At 43.4% G+C, this 14674-nt stretch overlaps 1 protein-coding gene across 1 annotated transcript in view; it reads left to right on the top strand.

Annotated features, from left to right (window-relative positions):
* CASP10 (caspase 10) overlaps positions 1-14674 on the top strand; it is an 82763-nt gene that overhangs the window by 34063 nt on the left and 34026 nt on the right. Inside the window, exon 4 of the mRNA XM_073646492.1 lies at positions 22-157. Within this exon, the coding sequence (XP_073502593.1) occupies positions 22-157 (136 nt within the window). The remainder of the gene's footprint in view (positions 1-21; positions 158-14674) is intronic.

Below are 14674 nucleotides of genomic sequence, written 5' to 3'. Positions count from 1 at the left end.
TCACTTACCATACCTTTTCAGAAATTCCTTGAGATTTTGAGTTACCTGGAGAAAAATGACCAATTATCTGAGGATAAACTGGATGTGTTAGAAAAGGCAGTACGCATTGTTTCACCGGAACTTCTTAGGAAAATAAATGAGTACAAGAAGATAAGAGGTTGGTGCATTCCTTTTTAAAGAACCTTTCAAAGATTAATTTTATTTTTTATTGCCAGGAGCAGCAATCTTGCCTGAGTGGAGCCCGTTATGTGATCAGAAAATAGCCTGTTAACTTCAGTTTGATCATATACTGTATATTAATGTTTCCTCTAAGTGTAATTGTGCCTGGGATAATAATGAGATGACTGCAGAACTGTGTGTCAGACAGTCGAGGGCTTGTTCATCAGTGTGACAGCCTACAGTGGCTTGCGAAAGTATTCATCCCCCCCCCCACACACACACACACACACCCTCCACCCCCTTGCCATTTTTCATGTTTTGTTATTTCGCAACCTGGAATTTCACCCTTGTTTTTTTTTGAGGGCTTTCATCAGTTCATGTAAAGAACATGTGTACAACTGTGAACATTTGTTTTTCTTTTAATTGTGAAGCAAACAACAAATAGGACGAAATAACTGAAAACTTCAGTGTGCATATCTATTCACCCCCCTAAAGTCAATACTTTGTAAAGCCTCCTTTTGTTACAATTACAGCTGCAAGTTGCTTTGGATAATTCTGTATGAGCTTTCCACATCTTGCCACTGGGATTTTGGCCCATTCCTCAAGGCAAAACTGTTCCAGCTCCATCAAGTTAGATGGTTTCCTCTGGTGAACAGCAATCTTCAAGTCTGACCACAGATTCTCAATTGATTTAAAGTCTGGGCTTTATCTAGGCCACTCCAAAACAGTTACACGTTTCCCCTTAAACCACTCGAGTATTGCTTTAGCAGTATGCTTTGGGCCATTGTCTTGTTGGAAGGCGAACCTCCATCCTAGTCTCAAATCATTGACAGACTGAAACAGGTTTTGCTAAAGAATATCCCTGTATTTCGCATCATCCATCTTCCCCTCGACTCAGACCATTTTCCCTGTCCCTCCTGCCGAAAAACATCCCCACAGCATGATACTGCCACCACTATGTTTCACTGAGCTGTGTTGGTTTGACGCCAGACATAGCGTTTATGTTAGTTGCCAAAAAGTTGAATTTTGGTCTCATCTGACCACATCACCTTCCTCCATATGTTTGGGGAGTCTTCCACATGCCTTTTGGCAAACTCAAAACAAGCCTTACAATTTTTGTGTGTAAGTAAAGGCTTTTTTCTGCCCACTCTTCCATAATGGCCACTTTTATGGCGTGTATGGCTTATTGTGGTTGAATGTACAGATACTCCAGTCTCTGCTTTGGAACTCTGCAGTTCCTTCAGGGTTACCTTTGGTCTCTGTGCTGCCTCTCTGATTAATGTCCTCCTTGCCCGGGCTGAGAGTTTTGGTGGGCGGCCCTCTCTTGGCAGGTTTGTTGTGTTACCATGTTCTTTCCATTTGATGATAATGGATTTGATGGTGCTCCTGGGAATCATCAGATATTGGGATATTTTTTTACAATCCAACCCTGACTTGTACTTCTCAATAACTTTGTCCCTGACTTGTTTGGAGATCGCTTTGGTCTTCATGGTGTTTGGTTAGTGGAACCTCTTGCTTAATGATGTTGCAGCCTCTGTGGGTCTTTCAGAAAAGGTAAAGTGTATATACTGACAGATCATGTAACACTGAGATTGCAGCCTGGTGGACTGCCTTTCTCTAAGCATGTGACTTATGAAGGGAATTGCTTGCACCAGTAATTTTTAGGGGCTTCAGTGCAAAAGGGGTAAATACATATGCAAATGCCAATTTTTTTTTTTTATTTGATCCCATAAATTTAATTTATGCCTATATTTTTCTCACTTCACTTCACCAACTTAGACTATTTAGTGCTGATGCATCACACACAAATCGGATTACAAAAATATTTAAACGCAGGTTATAATCAAAATATGTAAAAAGCCAAGGGGGGTAGGAGGATTAATACTTTCGCAAGCCACTGTAAATATTTTAAGATTGTTGGGTTTTTTTGTTCTTTTTTTATATAGATAGCATCATAGAGAATAAAAAAGAAAACACCTCAGTGGGTCATCACTGTACCAGTATATGCCCCTGGAGGCACATAATAATAATAATAATAATATTTATTTATATAGCGCCGACATATTCCACAGCACTTAACAATTCACAGGTTCATATACAACAGTCATATGTAACATAGCTAAAGATAATACAATAGTTACAGCAAAACTAATGACAACCCTGCTCGTAATAGCTTACAATCTACAATGAGGTGGGGGTGACACAACGGACAATGGCTTATTTACAAGGATGGTCCAGCCATCTTGAGGAGATGAGGGATAGATAAAGGCTGCATGAGCTCATCACCAGCCAGTATCTGTAGTGCTTTTTGGTTCGGTGGAGACTTATGTTTGGAGAAATAAGGGATGGGCTATAAGAATATAAAAGGACTTCGATTAGGGAAGGTGATAGGCTGCTTTAAACAGGTGTGTTTTTAGGGAGCGCCTAAAACTGTGTAAGTTGTGGTTCATCCTAAGTTCTTGGCGTAGAGCATTCCAAAGAATAGGTGCAGCTCGGGAGAAGTCTTGAAGCCGGGAGTGGGAGGTACGGATTAGTGCGGATGTTAGGGGAAAGTCGCTTGCGGAGCGTAGAGAACGGGTAGGCTGATAAACAGAAATGACGGAAGAGATGTAGGGGGGTGCCACACTGTGGAGGGCTTTGTGGGTGAGAACAAGCAACTTAAATGGGATCCTATAATTTATGGGCAGCCAGTGCAATGACTGGCACAGAGCGGAGGAGTCTGAGTAACGGTTAGCCAAATAGATGACCCTGGCTGCAGCATTAAGGATGGACTGGAGGGGGGAAAGTCGAGTGAGGGGGAGGCCAATTAATAGAGAGTTACAGTAGTCAAGGCAGGAGTGGATCAGGGCAACAGTGAGGGTTTTGTTGTTTCCAAGGTGAGAAAGGGGCGGATTCTAGAGATGTTCTTCAGGTGCAAGCGACAAGAGCGGGCAAGAGATTGTATGTGGAAGGTGAAGGAGAGATTGGTGTCAAACACAACGCCCAGACAACGCGCCTGCTGGCTCGGCATAATTGTGGTGCCACACACGGAGAGAGAGATGTCAGATTTAGAGAGGTGAGTAGACGGCGGGAGTAGAAGAAGTTCAATTTTGGAAAGGTTGAGTTTCAGGTAGAGAGCGGACATGATGTTAGAAACTGCGGCCAGACAGTGACTGGTGTTCTGTAGTACAGCGGGGGTAAGATCAGGGTATGAGGTGTATAGTTGTGTGTCATCAGCATAAAGATGGTACTGAAAGCCAAATTTGCTGATGGTCTGTCCAATTGGGGCTGTGTAGAGAGAGAAGAGAAGAGGGCCAAGGACTGAACCCTGAGGAACCCCAATAGTGAGAGGAAGAGGGGAAGAAGTGGACCCAGCGAACAATAGACTGAAAGAGCGGTCAGATAGGTAGGAGGAGAACCAGGAGAGAGCAGTGTCTTTTATGCCGATTGAGTGGAGCATAGAGACTAGGAGGTGGTGGTCAACGGTGTCAAAGGCTGCAGAGAGGTCAAAAAGAATGAGCAGAGAGTGATCGCCATTACGTTTTGCTGTCAGAAGGTCATTGGTTACTTTGATGAGTGCAGTTTCTGTAGAATGTAGGGGGCAGAAGCCAGACTGTGATGGGTCTAGAAGAGAGTGAGTGGAGAGGTAACTGGTTAGGCGGGAGTAGACCAGGCGCTCCAAGAGTTTAGAGATGAAGGGAAGATTGGAGACTGGTCTGTAGTTGTTTGTGCAGGAAGGGTTAAGTGAGGGCTTTTTTAATAATGGAGTAATGATGGAGTGTTTGAAGGAGGAGGGGAAAATACCAGAAGAGAGGGAGAGGTTGAAGATTTTAGATAGGTGAGTAGTGACGACTGAAGAAAGAGACTGGAGTAGATGAGAGGGGATGGGGTCAGTGGTGCATGTAGTGGGATGAGAAGAAGAGAGGAGCCTGGAGACTTCGTCTTCTGTGACTGGGTCAAATGTGGAGAGTGGTCCAGAAGGGATGGGGGGGGGGGAGTCTCGGCACTTGGTGGCTGGGAGCTGATTTCCTGACGGATGGTGTCTATTTTCTCTGTGAAGTAGGAGGCCAAGTCCTCGGCACAAATGTCCTTGATGGGGGCCTGTGCTTTAGGACTAAGGAGGGAGTGAAAGGTATCGAAGAGTTTTTTGGGGTTGTTGGATAGTGAGGATATCAGGGTGGTGAAGTAGGTCTGTTTGGCGAGGTGAAGGGCAGAGTTATATGTTTTTAAAATAAATTTGTAGTGGATAAAGTTTTCTGGTGTCCGAGTTTTCCTCCATAGGCGTTCGGCACTTCTAGAGCAACGCTGGAGAAATCGGGTTTGCGGTGTGAGCCAGGGCTGTTTTACTCTGTGTTTTGAGCTTCTGAGGGTGAGGGGCGCTACTTGGTCCAGCGTGCTTCAGAGAGTGTCATTGTAGTGGTTTACAGCCAGATCAGGACAGGAAAAAGAGGAGATTGGGGACAGTGATGAGTGAAGGGCGTCTGTAAGTGTATGAGGGTTAATGGCTTGTAGATTTCTGAATGTGTGATAGGTAGGAGTGTGCTGGGGCGGGTGAGGATTTGTGAGCGTGAAGGAGAGAATGTTATGATCAGAGAGGGGAAGAGGAGAGTTATTTAGGTGGGGGATTGAACTAAGCCAGACAAAGACCAGATCAAGGGTGTTTCCATCTTTGTGTGTCTCAGAGGTTGAAAGCTGAGAGAGGCCAAGAGAAGTGGTTAAAGATAGAAGCTGGGATGCGGATGAGGAGGTGGTGCTGTTTATGAGGATGTTGAAGTCTCCCAGGATAAGAGTCGGTAAATCTGAGGACATGAAGTGCGGCAGCCAGGCAGAAAAATGGTCAAGGAACTGGGTGGGTGAGCCTGGGGGACGGTATATGACCGCTACTCTGAGGGAGAGGGGATGGAAGAGCCTGATGGTGTGGACTTCAAAAGAAGGGAATGAGAGTGATGGTACTGGGGGGATGACCTGGAAGGTGCAATGTGGGGACAGGAGAATGCCGACCCCACCACCAAGTCTGTTTGCAGGTCTCGGGGAATGGGAAAAATGCAAGCCGCCATGAGAAATAGCGGCAGGGGAGACAGTGTCAGAATCCTGGATCCAGGTTTCAGTGAGGGCCAGCAGATTGAGAGAGTTGGTCAGAAAGTAATTGTGCAGGAAAGGAAGCTTGTTGCATACAGACCGAGTGCGCAATTGAAGGAGGGAGACGAAGGAGTACAGCTGATGTTAATAAGGTTAGCAGGGTTTCGATATGAGGTGGGGGGAAGGGTTCAGGTTGGCAGAGGGTGGTCCGGGGTTAGGAGAGATATCCCCTGAAATGAGTAGTAGCAGTAAAAAGAGAAAGAGCAGATAGTTTTTGGATTTATGACATGGTTTCTTGTGCAATACCTTTGGATGAGACAGAGTGAGATTTGTCATGAAGTTCAAAAGAGCATGGGAGCTGTAAATGGGAGAGGGAAGGAGAGAGGGGCAGATATGGATGAGTGGTGATGGAGGGGGGATAGGGCGGTGAATGTGGATGAAAAAAGCACACAGGAATATGGAGGCAGGAATAAAGTACATAGTTAGACGAGAGTACAAAGTGTGAGTTACCTGACTCCTGCCCTGAACGACTGCCATTGAAATGACTGTCAGACACTTGTCAAACAGGACACTTTGCTGAAGAGGACACGTGCATGCACCCCACACCGCGTGCACCCCTTATGAGATGTCTAGATTTATAGGAAGGACTATAGCATCAGGTGAGAGGGATTGTGGGAGCTGATTGTGACTAAATTGCCAGCTGCTCAGCTCATCACGGCGGGGGGGGAGGGGGGCTGATCAAAGAAGCAGGCCTAGCACACTATGCTTGACACAGTGTAACACCTTTCACCATCAGATAAAGTCTACAATGATGGCAGGACATACAGTAAATATTGAGTACAATGCACCAAATAACAGAGCACAGATACAGCAAGCAGACACATTATACCATAGCAATAGTTTCAAGATGAGGGTTCAGCAGATGACATAGATACAACAAGCAGAGATGTTATACCATAGAAATAGTTTCAAGATGAGGGTTCAGCAGATGACATAGATACAGCAAGCAGAGATGTTATACCATAGAAATAGTTTCAAGATGAGGGTTCAGCAGATGACATAGATACAGCAAGCAGAGATGTTATACCTGTGTGAAGATAGAAGAGATGGATGGATGTTAGTCAGTTGCCATTGAAATGACTGTCAGACACTTGTCGAACAGGACACTTTGCTGAAGAGAACACGTGCATGCACCCCACACCACGACCCACATAGAGCTTTCTTCTGCTGGATTCTTTTTGAATCAGACAAAAAAGTGAGCAGTTCCTTTGAATCCCAGAACAATTCCTTTTACCCTTTTTCTGACCTTTCCCTTTTGTCATACTTCCTTGCTTGGAGACACATCAGTAGCCAAAGCCATTTGAGATATGCCTTGCCCACTAATTCTGGCTTCATTGCATTTCAGACTAGATCTCAGCTGGATATTTCAGCTTTAAAATAAGAAGGGTAACTTGATTATCTGCAATCCAGCCGAAAATGATATACGACAAAGCACATTGTGACTCCGTCTTCTTCATTAAAGTCAATGGCCCCGCTAGCACATGCATCCGGGATTCAGGCATAAGCCCTGTAATCGCTGAACGTAAGGGCAAACGTGATCTGACCGAACCCTTCCTTATGCCTCCTTTACATGTCCTGATATTTCCGGTACAGGAAAAAACAGTATCGGTGCTATCCGTGTCTATGTGTGTCATCCGTGTGCCGTCTGTGTGCACCATCCATGTGACATATAATGGAATAGAATGCAGAATATAAATGACAGATGTTTAGGTGTTAAAGATGTGCAAAGATAGATAAATAGATATGGGGTCGATAGATAAATATGGGCTAGATAGATATCCGTGAGATATATAATTAGTGCTTTGCATGAGTAGTTTACTGTACGTGTATGAAGCTTATAAATAAATGAAAAAAATGACGTGGGGTCCCCCCCATAATATCAAGCTGGGAAGGTCCATGGATATTGGGCCCTTCCCAGTCTAAAAATACCAGTCCACAGCCGTCCCAGAATTGGTGCATCCATTCGATATGCCAATTCTGGCGCTTTGCCCAGCTCTTCCCGATTGCCCTGGTGCGTTGGCAATCGGGGTATTGGTATTGGGGTTAGTTTCAGCTGTGATTTGTCAAAAATCACAGCTGGCATCAAGCTCTGGGGTTAGTAATGGAGAGATGTCTAGCAGATACCCCAATACTAACCCAGTAATAAAAAAAAAAAACACACACAAAAAAAACTTTATTTGAATAAAGACTCTCCCACACTCACTTGTTCACCAATTTATTGAAAAAAATCCTATGCAGGTCCGCTGTAGTCCTGGGAATCTAATGTAGTCCAAAAATGGATACCTGGAAAACATAAAAAGAGAGAAATAATCACAAGAGACCGTCCCTTATTCGCCAATTCATTAGCAAAAATGTTCCCACACAGGTCTGATGTAGTCCACGTTCCCCGAATCTGGCTCCGGCATCTGTGAATATCAGTAAAGTTCCTGCTATAAACAGTCACTGGGTTCTGACGACAAAACTCATCTAAGCCGCCGGGTCTCGCTGAACTAGCGACGTTGTAGTCAGTAACCAGCACCTGTGAATATCAGGAACTTTACTGCTATTCACAGACGCCGAATTTGGGGAACGTGGACTACATTGGACCTGCGTGGGAACATTTTTGCTAATAAATTGGTGATCGAGGGACAGTCTTGTGTTTATTTTTCTCTTTTTATGTTTTTCAAGTACAGGGCTGTGGAGTCGGAGCCCATTTTGGTGGAGTCGGAGTCGGCATAAAATGGACCAACTCCGACTCCTAAAATATATAATAAATTTGGTTCAGTAGTTCAGTGCAGTTTGTGGGGAATATTTTTTCATAAGCATTTGGGAAAGTTATGAAATGTCCTATAAATGTCTGTCCTATTCCTGATCTAAGGGTCCTAGACCTTTAGCTGAGATGAATCTGTGCTACAGTAAATTTATCACTTAAATATGAGCCATGTATGAGGGAGTCGGAGTCGGTGTCATGGAAATTGAGGAGTCGGAGATTTGGCTTACCGACTCCACAGCCCTGTTCAGGTATCCATTTCTGAATTACATCAGATTCGGTGGACTACGTCAGACCTGAGTAGGATTTTTTTTTAACAAATTGGTGAACCAAGGATAGTGTGGGGGAGTCTTTATTCAAATAAAGGTTTTTGTGTGTGTGTTTTTTTTTTTTTGATTACTGGGTTAGTAATGGGGGTGTCTGATAGACACCTCTCCATTATTAACCACAGGGGTTGATGATAGCTGTGATTTTTGACAAATCACAGCTGACACAACCCCAATACCATTACCCCAATTGCCAATGCCCCAGGGCTATCGGGAAGAGCCGGGCAAAGCGCCAGAATTAGCGGATCTAATGGATGCGCCAATTCTGGGGCGGCTACAGGCTGGTATTTCTAGGTTGTGGAAAGCCCTATATCCATGGACTTTCTCAGCCTGATAATATCAGTCCTCAGCTGTCTGCTTTACTTTTGCTGGTTATCTAAAATAGGAGGAACCCACTTCCTTTTTTTCATTCATTCATTCATTCATTCATTCATTCATTCTTTTATTCATTTATTAGCTTAAGACACATACAGTAAACTACACAGGCAAGGCACTAATTATCTCACGGATATCTATCAATTTTTCCCATATCTATCTATCTTTACACATCTAACACCTAAACATCTGTCATTTCTATTCTGCATTCCATTCTTAAAAAAACAGACATGTCTTCGTGTGGGTCTCAATCAGTCCATGTGAACTCACAGACGTGCACAGCCCCATGGATTATAATGGGTCTGGGGTGTAAGTGTCTCCAGTACATGTGAAAACTGTCACCACATGTACTGGAAACACTGAAGTGTGAAGGGGGCCTTGAAGAAGACCTTTCACAGCATGTGTCCTTTTCAGCTGGACACAACGTAATAGTGACTGCAGAGCTGAATATTTTTTTTTATTTTATTTCTCCTCTCCTTTGCAAATATATTACCATTTAAATTATTTGACACCTCATAAATTAATTTTTAAGTCCAAGTAGGTGTTGGCAGAACAACATGCCCCAGATCAAAACTTTCTGCCGTCTGTATGATATTGATCTATCATAAGAAGGAAGTAACACAGCAGAAAAAGACCACGCTCCACCATAGCTTATAGCAGGTTTCTCTTGTTCCCCCCCCAAAAAAACAGTCCTCATATGGCTATCTCGACAAAAAAATAAAAAAGTTATGGCTCTTGAAACAAATGGAAGTAAAAACGAAATAACAAAAACTAAAAATATCCGGGTCGGTAAAAGGAACCTGTCATATCATTTATGTAATATGTTATTGCTAAATTCTAAATCTATGTAACTTGAAACATCTCAGTAACTTGAAAAAGTGGACTTACGATCATTATGGAAAGGAAATAGGGTATACGTTGTATAATAAACTATAGGCTGTCTAATTTTCCTCTCTCCAAAAATGGTTTTGGGTGATTTGTTGTACTGTTATCTGTACTGTTACTATTCTATTCTGCTTTATCTTTTGTTGGTATTTCATTAAAATAGACTTCTCAAGTTGTCATTGAGCAGCTCAGAGCAATACAATATCCTTATTGCCTGCTTACTTCCTGACTTCCTGGCTTCGGGCACAGCGGGCTCTCTTCCTTGAGTGACAGTTCTGGTGAGCGGAGCTGTAGTATTAGCAGAACTATAAAGTTCAGTACAAGTTCTGCTGGAACACATTCAGCTATCAGTGGTTTGTTTTGGAGTTTACACTGATTACTATAGTTACACAGAGATAACACTGCAACTAACTGAACAAACACATGGCTGGGACAGTTAAGGCCCCGTCACACATAACAAGATCGCTAGCGAGATCGTTATTACGTCACGGTTTTGGGATCGCTGGAGAGTCGTTTCATGATCGCTGGGGAGCTGTCAAACATGCAGAACTTCCCAACGATTTCGGCCGCCCCAGCGATCTAACTAACGATCTCGGTGGTCGTTGGGACGCTTTCACACAGCAGCTATTTCAACAATCCACACCTTGATCGGGACTGTACTGTGACTCAGTCGAATGAACGGATATCAACGGCGGAAAATGAGAACGCTGTAGCGACCACCAATCGGGGACGAGGGGCGCGGAAAAGTCCAATTTATGCACGCCTACGTGTCTTAGTTCTGAATCGCTAACGAGGTCGTTGATAAGGTGTCAAATACAGCGATGCACACTGCCCAGCGGGAGCGCAACGACCCAGGAAGCTTTGTAACGATCAGCGATCTCACAGCAGGGGCCTGATCGTTGCTATCTGTCAGACATAACGAGATCGCTAGCAAGATCGCTATTGCGTCACAAAAAACGTGACATATCAACGATCTCGTTAGCGATCTCGTTATGTGTGACGGGGCCTTTAGACCTGTGATGCTGGGGGTCTGGGATTGTAATTCTATAGGACAGATAAGAGCAAGATTTAGAACAGCAGCTCATCAGGAGCTGAGAAGAAAAGAAAGAGAGATGAGCAGTTAACTGCTGTACAGGAATGAATGGGATTCAGAGAGCTGACTGGTATGTTAAGAGTTAACTCCTCTCTTGGAATGTAGCTACTACGCACTCTTGGCCAGGGTCTGGACTGGCACAAATGGCTCAGCTCCATGGAAACCAGCTGTATACTCTGAATGATAAAAGCTCTCATTGTAGAAGATTAACAGCAGATAGAAAAAGTCAATTGCAAACTTGCTTATTTTCATGCTGTCTACTGTATTAAAACAATTTAATATCTTGATAATACAATTCTAATAAAAATGCATTAAAAATAAAAAAAGGCATAAACCTAATGTCACGCAAGTTGTGGGAAAGACTTAGTGCAACATAGAGGGAAGAGGGAAAGGGAGCCCAGACATTAAGGAAAAGGGGGAATGGAGACCTCCTAGTCTGGTCTAGTGTCACCCTGTCTCAACTACCGTCCCTATATTGGCCCTTCACCAATCACCGCATGCGTGCCTCTCCCTGACTTTCCTTGGCGTATGGCTAAGGCTAGAGAAGGAAGGAGATGAGCACTAGTCGACCTCCACTAAACTGTATAGACAGCAAGGGTAGACAAACGGGGGGAATTGCTTAGCTTTAGACGACTCCAAACAAATGCGCACACGGCCTCAAGCTCCAGAGAGGACGAAGTACTCCTCTTGCTAAAGCCTCACTAGTAGTAATGAATATCGCCAGCACGTCCCTCTCAGACACACCAGGTATTTATACACCCAGACCAGGGAACCAGTTAGCCAGAGGGAAGTAGCCGCTGGGTCCTAGAGACAGCCAGCCTCTAAGAAGATGTCTATAATGCCAAACGTAGAGTTCTCCTGCAACCAACTGTAGGGCGACTGTCTGTCACCTCTGACACACCCATGACACCTAATTGGTATGCATGGATACTACACCCGCTAACTTTTTATTTTTGGTAGGTGTAGTGTATTTTAACCCCTTAACAACATTAGACATACTAATACGCGTCTGTGCCCTGGGACTTAAGAGCCAGACCCGTATTAGTACGTCATGGCGATCGCGAGGGCACACAGGCTGTGCGGGCGCGATCGCCGCCGGGTGTCAGCTGATTGTCACAGCTGACACCCGGTACTATGTGCAGGGAGCGGTCACGCACCGCTCCCAGCACATTAATCTCCGCGATGCTGCGATCGAAGTCGATCGCAGCATTGCGGTAGCAAGGGGAGGTGATTGCAGATACTCACCTCTTCCGGCTTCCAGCGCTATCTGCCGTGGCTTCCAGGATGTTGCCATGACTACCCGATGTCGTCATGACAACATCCGGGTCACTAGACAGCAGGAAGATTTTTTGGACATGCGCAGTGCATCTCCAAACAATCTTCTCCCTGTCCAGCGCTGACAGCCTGCATGGCACAGGGATGGTGCTGCATTCCTGTGCCATGCAGGCGATCAGAGAAAAAAAAGTGAAAGTCCCATAGTGGGACAAAGTAATAAAGTATAAAAACTATCAGAAAGTGAAAAAAAAAATAAAAAAAAAATTGTAAAAATATTAAAAAAAAAAAATAATAATAATCCACCAAAAATAAAAATATAATGTACCCATCAATAAATATTATTATAAAAAAAAATAAAAAAAATAAAAGTACACATATTTGGTATCGCCACGTCCGGAACAACCTGACCTATAAAACTGTCCCACTAGTTAACTCCTTCAGTGAACACAGTAAAAAAAAAAAAAAAAAACGAAGCAAAAAACAATGCTTTATCACCATACCTCCAAACAAAAAATGGAATAACACCCGATCAAAAAGACAAATATAAATAAAAATGGTACCGCTGAAAACGTCATCTCGTCCCGCAAAAAACAAGCCGCCATACAGCTCCATCAGCCGAAAAATAAAAAAGTTATAGCTCTCAGAATAAAACTATGCTAAAAAATAATTTTTTCTATAAAATTGCTTTTAATATGTAAAAGTGCAAAACATAGAAATACGATATAAATGTGGTACCACTGTAAACGTACTGACCCGAAGAATAAAGCTGCCTTATCAATTTTACCACACGCGGAACAGAATAAAAAAAAAACAATTCCTGAATTGTTGGTTTTTGTTTATTCTGCCTCCCAAAAATCGGAATAGAAAGCGATCAAAAAATGTCACGTGCCTGAAAATGGCACCAATAACAACGTCAACTCATCCCATAAAAAACAAGCTGTCAAATGACTGTCTGCCAAAATCTGGAAATATTATAGCTCTCAAAATATGGCGATGCAAAAACTAGATTTTACAAAAAATGCGTCTTTTAGTGTGTGACAGCTGTCAGTCATAAAAACCCCATATGATTCTGGTATCGCTGTAGTCTCACCGACCCGAAGAATAAGGTCGTCTAATCACTTATACCGCATGAGGAACGGCGTAAAAAATAAACTCTCAGGTTAGGGTTGTGCTACGGTTAGGGTTGTGTTAGGGTTAGGGCTGGGGTTGGGGTTAGGGTTATGATGGGGTTGGGATTTTTTTCAAAAGTAAGAAAAAAAGATGACGATATGGCGACTAGTGTTGAGCGCAAGTGCTCGCTACTTGAGTTTGCATCGGGTGTTCTGGTATGCATTGAGTATCGTGGGTATTTGAGTGACATGCTCGAGTCTCCGCCCCATATGCTTCACGGCCCAAAAAACTTTGCGGGAATTGCCTGCCATGCACGAGCGATCCCCGCATGTTTTTTTTTGGGTGTCTAATAACCGTGAAACATCCGGGCGGGGACTCGAGCATGTCACTCGAGCACACGCAGTACATGGTGCATACCTGAGTACTCGATGCAAACTCAAGTAGCGAGCACTTGCACTCAAGACTAATGACAACTTATTCAATATGATGACCTAATGTTATCAAATTCTGTGTCGTACCTCTGGGTTCAAAATGTTCACTATACACCTTAATAACATCCTTGAGGGGTATAGTTTCTAAAATGGGGTCACTTGTGGGGGAGCTCCACTGTTCACAAATTGATTCGTAAAAATGAAAAAGTGTTTTTTTTTTCACTTTTTCATTTTTACGAATCAATTTGTGAAACACCTGGGGGTTCCAACTGCTCACTATGCATCTAGATAGGTGCCTTGGGTGGTCTAGTTTCCAAAATGGGGTCACTTGTGGGGGAGCTCCAATGTTTAGTCACACAGGGCCTCTCCAAACGCGACATGGTTCCAATTTGTTAGCGGACACCATGTCGCGTTTGGAGAGCTCCTGTGTGCCTAAACATTGGAGCTCCCCCACAAGTGACCCCATTTTGGAAACTAGACCACCCAAGGCACCTATCTAGATGCATAGTGAGCACTTGGAACCCCCAGGTGCTTCACAAATTGATTCATAAAAATGAAAAAGTGTTTTTTTTTTCACTTTTTCATTTTTACGAATCAATTTGTGAAGCACCTGAAGGTTCCAAGTGCTCACTATGCATCTAGATAAGTGCCTTGGGGGGTCTAGTTTCCAAAATGGGGTCCCTTGTGGGGTAGCTCCAATGTTTGGGCACACAGCTGCTCTCCAAACGCAACATGGTGTCCGCTAACAATTTGAGCCGACAATTTTGGTTCCAAAATTTTGCTGATGTAAAGTAGACATGTGGGAAATGTTATTTATTAACTATTTTGTGTGACATATCTCTCTGATTTAAGGGCATAAAAATTCAAATTTTGAAAATTGCAAAATTTTCAACATTTTTGCCAAATTTCCGTTTTTTTACACAAATAAACGCAAGTGATATCGAAGAAATTTTACCACAATCATGAAGTGCAATATGTCACAAAAAACAATCTCAGAATCAGGGGGATCCGTTAAAGCGTTCCAGAGTAATTACCTCATAAAGTGACAGTGGTCAGAATTGTAAAAATTGGCCTGGTCATTAACGTGCAAACCACCCTCGGCGGTTAAGGGGTTAATCATGAAAAACGTCAGTTTGATGCAATATTGCATGAA

Source organism: Phyllobates terribilis, unplaced genomic scaffold (genome assembly GCF_046119375.1).
Source record: "Phyllobates terribilis strain yellow unplaced genomic scaffold, ASM4611937v1 Scaffold_9__5_contigs__length_417890890, whole genome shotgun sequence".
Lineage (NCBI taxonomy): Eukaryota > Metazoa > Chordata > Amphibia > Anura > Dendrobatidae > Phyllobates > Phyllobates terribilis.
This window is presented reverse-complemented; position numbering and strand designations above follow the sequence as displayed.